Raw genomic sequence first — 15,307 nt, 5'->3', positions numbered from 1 at the left:
CCGTTGGCAGCAGTCACTCCCCTCCCCTGATGGAACATCACCCCCCTCTCCCACCCATCCCCCCCCCCCCCCCCACCACCCCTAACCCTCAGTAGCGCTTCTCAGCTTGAAAGGTTGGAAATGCAGGCCAAACAGGAGAATGATATTGCGTACGACTCAGGTTGCTGCTGGGACGTGGAAGGAAGACAAATATTTGGTTTTATATTAGTCGGTAAAGGTCATGGAATGCTTTCTTTTTATTTATTTTTCCTCCACAGGAGTGAGGATCATGGAAGAGAAAGAAAGCCTTTGCAAACACTTTCCTTTTGGAAAAGTAATTTCTGTATGTTGGCAGGGAGTGCACTTTTAAAGAGTTATTTACTGTGGCAGCCGGTCCTTATTGTCTTTAAACGTATCAAAGCTATTAAAATATGATTTTGGACACCTTGCTTGATGTTTCTCCACAGAATTTTACAGTGCATAGATTCAGAAGCAGATAAAAATATTTTTATGCCTCCGCCCCCGAAGGTTGCCGGAGGAATTATGTTTTTGGGTTGTCCGTCAGTCCATCCGTATGGATATATAATATTTATAATTTCCAAACACACCTTGTCACAAGTGTGCCTCGCTGACCGGGTCCTCAGTCGAGGTCCTCGGCATCATTCCGTTTCGGCCCTTGAACCTCGATACGGTCAGCTAAGGTGGGTCAGCAGGGGCACATACACCTCCACATGCAGCAGCTGCACCTGGATGCGTACATACCCCCACCCCTAGCCAGTGAGAACACAGACTACATCAACAAAACCGTCTCCACTCCCAGAATCCACAGCCCCTCATCCACTCACTCACACACACCAAAAAAACAAAAAAAACAACCGACCACCTACCCTTCCAACAAGCACCATTCAAACAAAAACACATTCATGCAAAACCACACCCACTCCTGCAACACACACACACACACACACACACACACACACACACACGCACACGCACACACATACACACACACACACACACACCTGTAACACACACACACACACACACTCCTGCAACACACACACACACACACACATATACACACACACACACACACACACACTCTTGCAAACACATACACACACACACCATTCACACGTCTCAATTTCTCAGTCACTACCCCATTAGGCATAGAAGAGAACGGAGACTGAGCGCGGAAGATAAATGGTGTGTGTGTGTGTGTGTGTGTGTGTGTGTGTGTGTGTGTGTGTGTGTGTGTGTGTGTGTGTGTGTGTGCGTGCGTGCGTGCGTGCGTGCGTGCGCGTGCGCGCGCACGCGCGCAGACACATGCTCCAAGGAATAAGACTGGGCCCACAACTGCATTGGACTACTCCATCCTTGCAAGAGAGTGGAATTGAAAGAAATGATCCTGTTGAGAGCCACACTTTGGCGATGAGAATAGAGGTAATCAGAGGTCCATGTGTGGTGGCCTTGGATGCCATAAGCAGAGTGGGATGCCAGACTATCAAATGCTGAATACATGTCCAGAGAGAAGGCCCTCATCTCATGTCTGACATTGAGGGCCACCACCCATGGCGTTTTATCGAGGCTTGTAGAAAAGTGGAGCAGCAAAGGTAAAAGGGTCAACATGTATTAAAGGAAAGGATTTTTGGTGGAATACATGCAGGTGACTTTGAGGGGTTGGGATTGGGCAGATAGGTTGAGAAGGCAGGAGAAGGAGAAGCAGGGCAGAATAATGTCGATGAGAATTGCAAGTAGACAATTACCTGTCTTTATAGTATTATGGTGCTCGGACAGGAATCCCGCTCCTGAACACCGAATATGTTATGGCCCGGGGTTCGGGCTTACTACGAGGGGGTTAGCCTCCGTTCCCTTCCGAATTTTCCGGACCTGCGGCTGCCGCGCATGAATAACTTCGTGTTTAGCAGGTTGCGAACCAGCAACTATGAACGCCAATTGGTCCGTCGCGCGATAGCTTACCCGTACCACGTGACGGTCCCAATCGGGAACACACCGTACCCTCGGGCGGTACACCACTTTAGATGGCCGAGCAAAAACAGTTGGTAACCGCCAGGGTAATGCTAATTCCATTACGGCCGATTGTTAACCTGGGTGCGGGCAATGGCAGATCAATGGAGGAAAAGACATTCACGGACAGAGAGAAAGGAAAACGTTTTCACGATTTGATTTATTCCAGATATTTACAGTGTAACTTATTATAATAGAGCAAACGTATATGGTTATGTCGTTATGTCATTATGTTTATATGTGACGAAAACGTCTTCTTCTTCAAATAAAATTAACACCCTCTGAATTAACCCTCTTAATTACGTTAAGACTGCTGAGACCCCTCAGACCTTTGATGACCCTTTAAATTCCCCCAAGACCCTTCAGACCACCAAGACCCCTGAAGACCCAAAATACCCTGAGACCCCAAAACACCCCAAAGACCCAAAACACCCCAAAGACCCAAAACACCCCAAAGACCCAAAACACCCCAAAGATCCAAAACACCCCAAAGACCCAAAACGCCCCAAAGACCCAAAACACCCTGAAGACCCAAAACACCCCGAAGACCCAAAACACCCCGAAGACTCAAAACACCCCAAAGACCCAAAACACCCAAAACACCCCAAAGACCCAAAACACCCCAAAGACCCAAAATACCCTTAAAGGCCCAGAGGATCCAAAAGACCTTGAATACCCAAATGGTGTTGAATAGCCAAAAGACCCCAATGACCCAAAATACCCCGAAGACCCAACAATACCCCGAAGACCCAAAGACCCTTAAAGACCAAGAGGAACCAAAAGACCCTTAAGACCCAAAAGCCCCTGAAGACACCGAAGACCCAAAATACCCCAAAAACACCAAGAAGACCCAAAATACCCCAAAGACCCAAAACAACCCGAAGACCAAAAAGACCCTGAAGACCCCAAAGACCCAAACACCCTGAAGACCCAAAACACCCCGAAGACCCAAAACACCCCGAAGACCCAAAACACCCCGAAGACCCAAAGCACCCCGAAGACCCAAAACACCCCGAAGACCCAAAAGACCCTGAAAACCCAAAGCATCTTGAAAATCACAAAGACCGAAAAGACCCTGAAGACCCCAAAGACCTTGAAGACCCAAAACACCCTTTAGACCCAAAATACCCTTAAATACCCCAAAGACTCTTAAAGACCTCGAGGAAACAAAAGACCTTTAAGACCAAAAATCATCTGAAGACCCAAAAGACCCTGAAGACCCAAAACACCTCAAAGACCCAAAATACCCTTAAAGGCCCAGAGGATCCAAAAGACCCTGAAGACACAAATTACCCTGAAGACCCAAAACACCATGAAGACCCAAAACACCATGAAGACCCAAAAGACACCGAAATGGTCAAAGATGCCTACCCCTCTGAAACGACGTGTGGTGAGGTGCGCGGACCACGCCGAGTCAAGCTAGTTCATTCAACAGGAATGAAAAAGGGACGAGAAGCAGAAACTTCGCTTATTCTATGCCTTATTACGATTACAACAAATAAACACATGGGCGCCCAGCACACATTCATGGGGTAGGGGGATTGGAACAAACTAAAGTTGGAAACCTGATAGCACAAAGGCTACGATGCTCAGGATGCCTCTCCTCGCGACGCCCCCGTCCCGTTGTCGCCATTGTGCAGCACAAACAGGTAATGGCGATCCCAGCACGGACAGGCAGGTGAAGGTCGATCGTCAGCACGGCAGAGTGATGTCGATAATCAGCACGGCAGTGACCCATGCCAAGAGGGGGAGCACACGTGCTAGGTCATCAATCCAGGCCCAAGAGTGGAACACACGTGCTCAGTGGCAAGATCAACAATGTCCCAGGCCGAAGAGTGTGAAAAACATGCACATGTGCAGAGGGAACAAAGTCCGGCAACCAAGAGAGTCTAAACACGTGTAGAGGCCTGTGAGAGAGTCTGGCCTAGAACGGATGCACACGTGCAGAGGGTGAATGAATCCGGCAGAGAGAGAGAGAGAGAGACAATACAGGCACGTGTTAGGTCCACAATGTCCAAAAACCAAGAGAGTGCAAAAACGTGTTCAATCTCCGGATCGTGGAGGTGTCCTGGCTCCCTATTGGTGGAGCCCGTTACTCCACCACACAAGCTCCCCAAAAGTGACTTAGGCCCTGATTGGTGCGTTTCTGAGCCTGGACACCATGGTGTGACTTTGAGGCTGGTGCATTGCCTGGTAAATTATCCCTTATGAGTGGAGGACCTATCTTTCCTTTCCCCAACGCATAACGACATAATAACCCGAAATAAGGGAAAGGGACTAAGATAATGATCAGCTATGAAATAACTATTCTAAGGGACCTGTATGGTGGTTGTCATTACTTTTTAGTGGTTTACCAAAACAGCAACAACACTAAGGGATTAAACTAAGGTAAACGAAGGAGTATAAACAGCAACACTAAGGTACTTAAATAAGTGTTACCAAAGAGTTCTTTTTTTGCAATTAACAACAAGACAAGTTCGCAGATTCACAGCAGTTTACAAGTCCTGACGTTAAGGTAAAAAAAATGTTTTCTTGATTTTGTGAGACATGAGTTGTTTAACAGCAACTGTTTCCTTATCCGAGAGCTGTTTCTTCAAGCTGAGCTTCTAATGCATTTTAAAGTCATGCCTGGAATTTTGATCTGTTACGCAAAGCATGGTATCCATACATTATGACTGAAGTTGCTGAAAGATTCGATCCGACTCAGCATGAGGCTCAGGCCCCACAAATTAAGGTAATGGGCATTCGTTTTGTGCAGGGGAGCTATACTGTTATTGCTGCCATGGTAACGCATTCGACCGTGAGGAAAAGGCCACTGGATTTCAGGCGCCGCTGAGTTTATTACAAGCACTTCTGCTGCAGAGAGACCACCTCAACCAGGCACAGGACTTTTAAGGCACTGAAATGCACCTTTGTGTCCTGCTGTGTAGTTTCCTCCTTAGGTGAACAGGTGAAGCTTCTTTCCTGTGTGGTGGAAGTTGTCATAAATATTTTATTAGATGTGATCCTTTTTCAATTGTATGAGTGCATGGTTGTTCGCAATTTGTATTCTGCCAGAAATAATCGAAGAATGAACTTGTGTAAACGAAAAAAACTGAAGGTAGTTACAGACTTGGCATTTAATATGGAATATTTTTTTTCTGGGGGTGAACTTACTTTTCAAGATGTCTTAGAACCAAAAGTTCATTGGAATTATGTTGAAATTATTCTAGATTTTGTTAATGTGACCTTTAAAAGAAACAAAAACCACATTTGACATTTCGAAACAAATAAATTGATCCTTGAAAGTGATGTAAACTGATATCGAACTCAATTCATGGACAGTACTGTGTTAAACTTATGTACGTTTTCCAGAAGTATCTCTTTATTTTGCACATTAGCCAAAATTTTTTTAAACAAAAACAAAAGTTAAATTACGACTGGGATTACCGACAGTAAAATTACAGTTCAGTACTTCGTGTAACCCCCACGAGCATTCAGGAGAGCACGTACACGTTGAGGCATGCTGTTCACGAGATTTGCCAAGGTTTGGACAGGAATCTCTTGCCATGGTGACAATAGCCTGCTGCAATTCACGCACAGAGGTCGGCTGCTGCTCCAAGTGGTTGATTTGACGCGTTAATTCTACCCACAGGTTCTCCATCGGATTCATATCCGGGGACATGGCAGGCCACTCCATATGCTCTACACCACGGTCAGCAAGAAAGTATTGGATCATGCGAGCACGATGAGGCCGTGCATTGTCATCTTGGAAGACAAAGTTTCCTCGAAAGGCTGCACGAGCAAATGGAAGCAATGTTTCTTCCAGAATGGCCCTGTACTTGAACTGGTTCAGGTTTCCATTTAGAACAACCAGGTCAGTTTTTCCCCCTGCATGAAAAGCAGCCCAAACGGTCACCCCACCACCTCCAGCTTGGACTCGTGGCACTATACAATCTTTGTTGTAGGCTTCATGCACTTGTCTGCGCACTCGGACACAGCCATCTTGACGACAGACCAGAAATCTAGACTCATCACTGAAGATCACATGATTCCAATGTCCTGGCTGCAATTGACGGTGCTCTCTGGCCCACTGCAATCGGCGCTGGCAGTGTTGTCTGGTCAGGCGTGGCTTTCTCAGGGGACGCCTGGCACGATAGCCTGCTTGAACCAGTCGTTGGTTGACTCGCCTTCTGGATACAGGCACATTTGGCAGTTGCTGCCACTCAGCCCTAAGCCGATTAGCTGACTTGGTACGGCCATTGCGGACTAACCGGTGCAGCTGGTGATCATCCCTCCTTGGGGTTCTGCGGGGACGTACTGGCCTCGGTATTGGAGTAGGGACACCCCTCTGAGCATTTCGTTTCAGGATCTTTGACACCTGACCTTGAGTGATGCCCTACTGCCGAGCAATAGCACGCTCTTTCATGCTGTAATTTCGTAAAGCCACCACTCCATGACAAACAGCATTGTCGAGTTGACGGACCATCTCTAGAGGAAGCGGCAATAACTTTTGTAGACGTGCAGCAGTTGTTTTCCACTAATGCAGAACGCAACAACCCTTGTATACCCGACGGTGAAGCCAATCGTCAAATGCACCTGTCCGTACATGTTGCCACGCCACCTGTGAGATAATCCTGTTGTTGACTTCTTGCTGCGACAGACAATCAGTGACATGGTTCTTTTAACAAATAAATCACCAAAGTGTAAAAGAAACTCACCAGATTGATATACTGAGTTAAGAAAGTAAACCCAAGTCAAGAAAAAATATATATTCCATATTAAATGCCAAGTCTGTAATTATCTCCACCACCAAAGGTGGACAGAGGTGATGTTTTCACCCCTGTATTTTTATTTGTTTGTCTCTCTGTGAGTCGGTTATCTCAAAAAGGTATGGATGGATTCGGTCAAACCTCTGTCGTCAAGTGGGGTGTGTGATAAGGTCAAATTAATTCAACTTTTGTGGAGATCCGGATCTGGATACGAGAATTTTTTTCATGATTCTTCACCCATTGAGTGATCGTGCCAAAACAGTATATAGCACGATATCTCAAAAAGATGGAATGATTCGGGCTAAACTTGGTGAATAGGTTGGGTGCGAGACCAGGATGAATTGATTATATTTTGGTGACGATCCGGATACGATTTTTAAAATTTTAAGTAATTCTTCACCATTATGAGATGGCAAAATACAATATATATTGCGATATATATATATATTATTCCACCGATGTTTATGTCAAACTTGGTGCAGGTATGCATAATGAGGTAAAGATTAACTGATTAGATTTTGGGGTCATGAGGTCAAAGGCCAGAGGTCATGTTAGGTAAAAATCCTGATACTGCGATAACTTGTGAACCACTGATGGGATTCTGAACAAAGTTGGTACAAGTATATATTATGATGCAAAGATTAACTTATTTGATTTTGCGGTCGAGGTCAAAGGTCAGAAGTCATGTTAAGTAAAAATTATGTTACCGCCCCAACTTGTGAACCAGTAATGGGATTTTGAACAATCTTGGTTTAAGTATATGTGAGGCAAAGATAAACTGATTGAATTGTGGCATCAACAGATCAAAGGTCAGAGGTCATGTCAGGTAATAAATATGATAACTTGAGAACAGCTGAATGGATTTAAATCAAATTTGGTACAAGTATTATAATGATGTAATAATGTGTGCGGAGGCATATCGGTCAACTGTAGGACCTTGTATAGAAAGGTGGGTTTCTTTCTAAATCATGTCAAATCAATTGAATTAGCCACAGGTAGACTCCAATCAAGTTGTTGAGACATCTCAAGGATCAAAGGAAAACGGATGCACATGTGCCTAATTTGGAGTGTCATAGCAAAGGAGTTGAATACTTATTGACTCAAGACATGTCAGCTTTTCATTATGAATTATTTTGTAAAGAATTCTAAAAAGAAAAATGTACACTTTGACATTATTGGGTATTATGTGTGGATCAGTGACAAAAAAAATCTTAATTTAATCCATTTTACATTCAGGCAATAACACAACAAAATGTGAAAAAATCAAGGGTTTGAATACTTTCTGAAGCTACTGTAAATATATTTTTGAATAATATTTGATTTTGTAATCTTTTTTTCCACCGATGTTTATTGAATAAGTTCTGGCTTTGGACTTGACATTTCACTGACCATGGCATCACCCACTTTTAGAGAAGCCAACTTGACTCTTTCCCTGAATGTCCCATTCTCAAACAGGTGGCAAATTATTTTTAGATCCATGAAACATTTCCATTACAGCCCTTGCCTCACAGACCCTGCTATATTTCACGAGACCTTAGTATATAATACAGATGTGTGAGCTTATTTGCAGGCAAACAGATTGTGCACATGGTTGTGCAGTATTGCTATGCATTGCCGATCTCTTACGGCCGAGCTGAGTTGGCGCAACCAATGGCGTTGTGTTTGAACAGATAGTGATCAGGCAGGCAGCCTGCATGGCGCCGATGGATTGACAGCATCGAATTGTAATCGTGATGTTTTTCACTGCCATGTAACTCTGGATACAATACCTGTATGTAATGATGCTTTCCATGCAATGAGAAAGCAATTTTTCTGCCTGCAATAAATGTAATGTCGGCTAAATGAATCCGAGACATTGTGATAAAGAGGCAGCTCAGACTGCGCTGCAAAAAATCTCTACGTTTTTCCAATATGTATTGGTTTATTTTTCTTCTGCTGCAAACTTAACTACAACTCGTGACGTTATTTGAACGATTGGTGTAAATTGGCTGTGCATGTAATAAGACAGCCGATGCAATTTGTGGAATAGCAGTGATTATGGGGCACTGCTCCGACAGCCATGGGTGCAAACATCGTAAATAATAAATGATTTGCAGCAGTGCCTTTGTTCGCAACATATCTCATGAATTGCACCTTTCGCAAACTATAATAATGGAGAATTCCTGACAACTCTTCTCTTCAAGTGCACATCCTCTCAGCTGTTTGCAGGTAATTCATTTTTGCACAAGCAGGACCTAACAGCGAGTTTGTATAATTTCTGTGCACCTGTGTTCCCGCCCCCATATTAGCATTGCAGGAAATCCAAATTTAAGCACCAGTAGCACACAGTGGCTTACTTTTGTCCAGAGGTACTATTAGATTTTTTAAAGTGTCCACCAATGAATGCCAGCCACACCTGATTTAGAATCCACTCTATGAAGGATGGCACACTCATTGATGCAATTCCCAGCTTGCAAAACAGGCCCCTGTTTACAGTTGAACATATACTCGTCCTATGTGAGCTCACATAGGTGAGTTTAGGAGAGTTACATATCCCACCTTTGTTATTCTATTGATGGCACATTCGGCCAGTTATGCCTTCATCTTACCAATCCTATTGTATGATTTTCTTCTTGATAATTGATATTTTCACCTCGACATATTAGTCAGGTTCACTATGTTTTTTTGTTCAAAATCATGGTAGATTAGCAAACCTATACATTTTTGGAAACGTTATTACATGGAAAATCTGAAAATCAATGTTTACATTTGCCAATTCCGACCAATTCGATTCGACCAATTCGACCAATCGACCAATTCCATTCGACCAATTCGACCAATCGCTTCGATCGACCATTCGACCAATTCGATCGATTCGATTCGATCGACCATTCGACCAATTCGATTTGCCAATCAATTTGACCGACCTTTGCTTCTGTGGAACGGACTGTGAAAACGATGCGGACTATGTTGTCGGATACGACACACAGGACAGTGATGACGAACTCTAAATGGCATATTCTGTAATCGTGTATGTTTGATGCCGTTGACTGCCTGTGTATATTTTGTCATTGACTGCCTGTGTATGTTTGATGCCATTGACTGCCTGTGTATATTTTGTCATTGACTGCCTGTGTAGATGTGAAGTTATACTGACTGCATGTGTATATATGATTTTGCTGACTGCCTGTGTATGTTTGGTGATATGAATTATTGTGACACATTTTGATGTTATTAACTGCCTGTACAAAATGATAACATGTATTTGATTATGCAACTTATCGCGAATATAAAGACAGTATTTTGCAATTCAAAACCTTTGATTCGTGTCTTACCATTCCCCATAGCACTAATTTGATACTTTCATTGGATTCCTTGTCCCTGAAAATATAGGTTTAGTATATATTTTAAAGTTTTTAGGGTAATTAGAGGCAGAAATAGAACAAAATATGTATTTTACAGTGGCTATTTTGAAAATCCAAAATGGCCGCCATACAAGTATCTCTCCAAATGTAAACATTTATTTTTAGTTTCCTTATGCTATAACCTCTCCAAAAATGTATAGGTTTGCTAATCTACCATGATTTTGAACGAAATATAATTTATTGACATAGTGAACCTGACTATATTTAGGGGCATTTAAAATAACTTGTGCCAAAATGCAGAAATATGTTTTTGTCATCACTAATCTTGTCTATTCTGTGAAATATACATCAATCCAGTGAATGATTAAAATGCAATTTCTCGTTCTACTTTATCAATCCAAGGGAAGTCCACAAACGTCACTCCCATCGACAAGAAGGGTGCAAACACAGACCCTACCATCTGTTGACCACTTAGCCTGACTTACAATTACAAGCAAAGTCATGGAATCCAGCATTGCTACTGATATAAAATCTTTCCTGTTTTCAAAGACTCCCTGGACTTGTCTTGAGCTTTCGACAATCTGGCATCCTGCTTTACTTTCCAAGCTATCTGCTTGTGGCATAGAAGCTTCCTTAATTTCCGTAATTGTGACTTTCTCCACTCACCTCGCCAAAATGCTGCCATCAATGGGACGCTCTTTTCCCCTGTACCACTGGAGGCAGGTGTACCCCAAAGCTGTGTTTTGGGCCCAGTCTTAGTCCTCATCTATATAAATGACCTTTCCAGTGCTCTGGAAAATCTTCTTCAGTACTGTTATGCACATTGTGTTGTACAGTACTCCATCCCTCTGCTAAGCAGACAACAGCTGCACCTTTCTGCTGCTCTGCACTGCCAAAAATAATTTTCTGAGAAAGAAATTATTTTCTTTCAAAGAAAATAATTTTTGGCAGTGGAAAGGTTTTTACCCACTGGTCTGATAAATGAAACATGTCCTTAAATCCTAGAAAATCTTAATCTTACCCTATCATTCCAGAAGGATCATTAAAGGAACCCACCTATCTGTTGCCTTGGTCATTGATTGGAAGATGTTCAGTCTGTTGAACTTTTAGACATCAGCCATGACCTTTCCTGGCCTGACCACATCGCAAAGCCAGCCGCAGACTGGGATCCTCCATCAATCCAATTATTTCCTTGGGAAATCAGAGCTATTCGGTCTTACAAGGCCTTTGGCAGTAGCTCAATTGTGTACTGCTTTACCCCAATGGGCCAGTGCCTCAGCATCACATATTTCTGATGGATTCTGTAGAATCGAAAGCTCTTACAATTATTGGAATCTCCCCCGACAAGGCCAAAACTCAGGGTCAGTTGCTCTCACTTCGCAGGAAGGTTGTTGGTTTCTTTGTTTTCTACCATCGATTTTCGAATATTACTTCCTCTGCTCTCTGTCCTTAGACCCTCCATATCTATCTATTCCATGATGCATGCATTTTCCAGAAACTCCTGCTGGCTAGCCTTCCAAAATCGAGGCTGACAACACACCTCAAGTCTTTTATTTCTCACTTTTCCCCACCTGTAGAATCACCTTCCAGAGGCTGTTCTGTCTTAATCTGCCCTCCAGAGCTTAAAGCAATCGGTACACCACCATCCCCAAGTCTGATTCATGATCTTTATTACTCCCATTAACTTTTCCTTAATCCTTCGTCCATCGAGTGTATTTGTTTAGGTGTTTCTTCCCCTTCTCCCTCTCCTCTTTTGCCTCTTCTCCATGAAGGTCTTAGGTGAAGGATCCAGGGCAGGCTTTCTCTCCTCTTACCCTGTTTGTTAATTCCCTTGCTGCCCTCGAGCAACGACCCCGTCTTTCCCCCCTTTGGGCGGATCCCATCCTCGTCGCCATGTTGTGGTGGATTCCCTAGCCCCTTCCAGTTCTGGAATAAGCACCTCAACTCGGACACTGTACAAGGGGTTTATTGAGGGACAAGGATAACATGCATGGGAGATAGATATGGGCGCAGAAGTTGGTTGCACCTTTTGATCCTCACACAGCCAGCAACCAACATCTCCAGGAATCACAATTTGTATTCTGCTTCATATATTTTTCTTCAAAGGACAAGGAACTCAAAACATTTCCCTGGTTTCTCAAGCTGGGCTTCAGAGAAAGGCACAAGAGCAGGCGGGAGCTGCTCATAATGAAATAATGTTGACGCAAGGTCAAACAAAGATTTTGTCAACAGCTTCCCAAAACCAGACAGTCAGATGCTGGGGAGCCAAATGGGTCATATTGCCCCCCATTAGCCTGAGATTCGAATGAAATCCCTTCCATATATATATATCTTACTATAATTCACCAAATGTCTGTCCGTCTGTCCGTCTGTTCCCAGGTACCGCAAAAATGGCTGAACCGATCGCAACGATATTTTGGGTGGGTAATCCTGGGACCCCCTGGAGTAAAATAGACTATATTGTTTTTCCAATTTCAGCTTTGGTCTCCAGCATTTTCAGGTTTGGACTCACGCATAACATTATTGTCCCGGGTACCGCAAAAACGGCTGCACCGATCGCAACAATTTCCTGGAACGCCTGCAGTAAAATCCTATGATAATTCACCAAAAGAACATGACATGAAAATTAAAAACGGCTGAACAGTATTTCATGAACATTTCATTGCGGAATTGAGGAAAATCCTGATGAATTACGAACCTTCCACGAATGCGGAAGTGGACAGATTAAGGCAATGAGCTGGTTTGATAATATCCCAATACAACTGTCATTTCAAACAGTATTTTGTTAAAGTATCAATTGATGATTGGAATTGAGTGAATACAATTACGATTTTGAATTCGTAATTGTATTCACCCAACCGTACGGAACTTCACATCAGGATTTAAATATTTGTTTATGTCACGAATGTTGTTAAAAGTTATTTTTTATATTAATGCAATTTAATTTGTGATTGGAGTTATGCTGTTTGGAATGAAAAAAGAGATATCGAGTTCCAATGAATGACGAAATGCCGTGATGGTTTCTACTTTCTAAACGTGAAATTCGCGGATCGCCATATGCAGATTCACCATTGACTGGGTATGGAACAAACGTATCCGTTTGTTTGTGAACGGGTACGTTTTTCATGGAAGTCCTTCACAAACTTGCTGTCCATGTCTGATGTGCGACTGAAGGTGCTACAGGAATGTGGAATGTATTGGTTTCATGCTTTAGCATTCACCGTTTCTGCATTGACTGTTTGCTTCTGGCCTCCCACCCGTGCGCAGCACGGGTACCTCACTAGTATATATAATACAGTATATACATATGCAGTATATATATAGTATCTGCGGTTGCCATAATCCTATTTTTCACTGGATCACCTGCCTTCGAATATCTTTGTTTCACGAACTCCTTTTCAAGTTCTTACAACTGAACATTTCGTTTCGTTTAACACAGATTACTCTGTCATGGGGCAAGGTCACTCTGTCATGGAGTTTTTTATTTTATAAATTTGCATCTTTCAACAGTTGCTCTATCTTAATCATTTTTATTCTTCATATTCCCTGTTATTTTGTGAAGCACTTTGAGATGCTGTTCAAAATGAAAAGTACTATATAAACAATGTAATTTATTGATTTGATTAATTAATTTGAATGATTTTAGCAATACATTGCCTCAAAGCCGAAGTTTGCAATGTACAGACTCCAACTCAGGATGTTTCCATTGCTTCTCCCCAACTTTACTTAATCATGTGCTGACCTGTCTGTTTGCAACTCCTTTCTACCCAAAGGCTATCCATTGTCGGTGCATGGTCCCCTGCCAAGACACGCCGTCGGTCAAAAGCACTTACGATGCCCAGGTATGCTCTCTCTCTCACTCTTTTTTTGCTGTTAATTCGAAGTGCATTTTAAAATCTCCACAATGTCGTCGTCACAATTTTTGTTCAAGCATTCCCATTGCAATTTTGAAATATTTTTGTTTGAATTTGGCCAAATACAGTATTGGTATAACCTTATGCAATAATCTGTCCATGATTTTCTTATATGGTGATACTCTTGTGGTGTAATGAGGGAGCATAAAAAGTTGTAAACCCTTACCGCACAAAAGGCTCATTTCACATTCACATTATGAATGTCATTGCAGTACTCTTTATTTATTTATTTATTTTCTAATAAATGTAAACTTTTCGTTTTCCATGGTTATTTGTATGCACATATAGATAGGCATCTGACAACCACAATGATAAAATAGGTTGCAGCATAATTATATGTGACTATTTTTCAATATGTTTATATTCGCTTCATGAAAAAGCACACATACATTTGGTTAAATAAGAGCACAAGTTTAAATCAACATACCAATCCAAATAAAAGCCAAAGCCTACAATGCAGAGACTTCATCCATTGCTTTTATTGGCTACCTTTGAAAGAGTTAAAGAAACAAAGGCCATGTGACTCCTTCTGGCAAAATGATGCAGATAGACTACGAAGTCCATTTGGAAGTTGAATGTGTTTCGAACTTTGTTGGGTTTCGTGCTTTCATGATCTTCTTTAGTACACTTTAATGGCACATACTTTGGTCTGATTTAAGATAGTCTTGTATTTTTTTTTTTTGATTGCATGATCTATGTTTATGGCTCATGGAAGGACTTGTGCATACTTATATTAAATTCGGAGACAATATACTTTTTAATATGAAGGTGTTAATGGATTAGGGTTGGCTTGTTTACCATTGTCAGGTTCATATTTCTTTCTGTTGGCACCTGTGTTAAAATGACCCATATACAGTCTTGTGTTTATTTATCCATCGTGTACTAAGTTTAATTGTCGACTTATTCAAGTGAATATATTGTTACGGCCCGCGGATAAGATGTTATGTTTGCCGAGCGGATGGCCCCGCGGTCGTACAGTTACCCCGACTAACCCGATTCCCGAACATTGGCAGGATCGCGCCACAGATATTGAATAGGGAAAAGACTAAGGCGACACGGATGTGAAGAAGAAGCAGACAAAAAGGTTGGAAATACGAATCTAATTTATTTACTATGTACAGGCTCAAAATAACCAAGGAAGAAGGAAAGATAAGAAAATAATTTACAGAAGATTTTAGACACAGTGCAACCTAGCTTATACAAACTTAATTAAATACCCAGGACAGAACAAACGAAGACGACTCACACGGGCAATGATGATAGGAATGGCGGAGGTGGATGGCTTGGAGGG

General features: G+C 42.4%; 1 protein-coding gene across 2 annotated transcripts in view; it reads left to right on the top strand.

The window, feature by feature from the left end:
- The window catches only part of LTA4H (leukotriene A4 hydrolase), a 231,831-nt gene that overhangs the window by 101,071 nt on the left and 115,453 nt on the right, over window positions 1-15,307 (top strand). For both annotated transcript variants that reach the window (XR_013624929.1, XM_078786493.1), the window contains exon 5: window positions 13,876-13,944. Coding sequence is in view for 1 of the 2 variants with exons in the window: in XM_078786493.1 (XP_078642619.1) it covers window positions 13,876-13,944 (69 nt within the window). In the remaining variant the exon portion in view is untranslated. The remainder of the gene's footprint in view (window positions 1-13,875; window positions 13,945-15,307) is intronic.

The sequence above is a fragment of the Myxine glutinosa genome, chromosome 11 (genome assembly GCF_964187855.1).
Source record: "Myxine glutinosa chromosome 11, kmMyxGlut1.1, whole genome shotgun sequence".
Lineage (NCBI taxonomy): Eukaryota > Metazoa > Chordata > Myxini > Myxiniformes > Myxinidae > Myxine > Myxine glutinosa.
The sequence above is the reverse complement of the archived record's forward strand: the minus strand, read 5'-3'. Positions and strand labels throughout refer to the sequence as shown.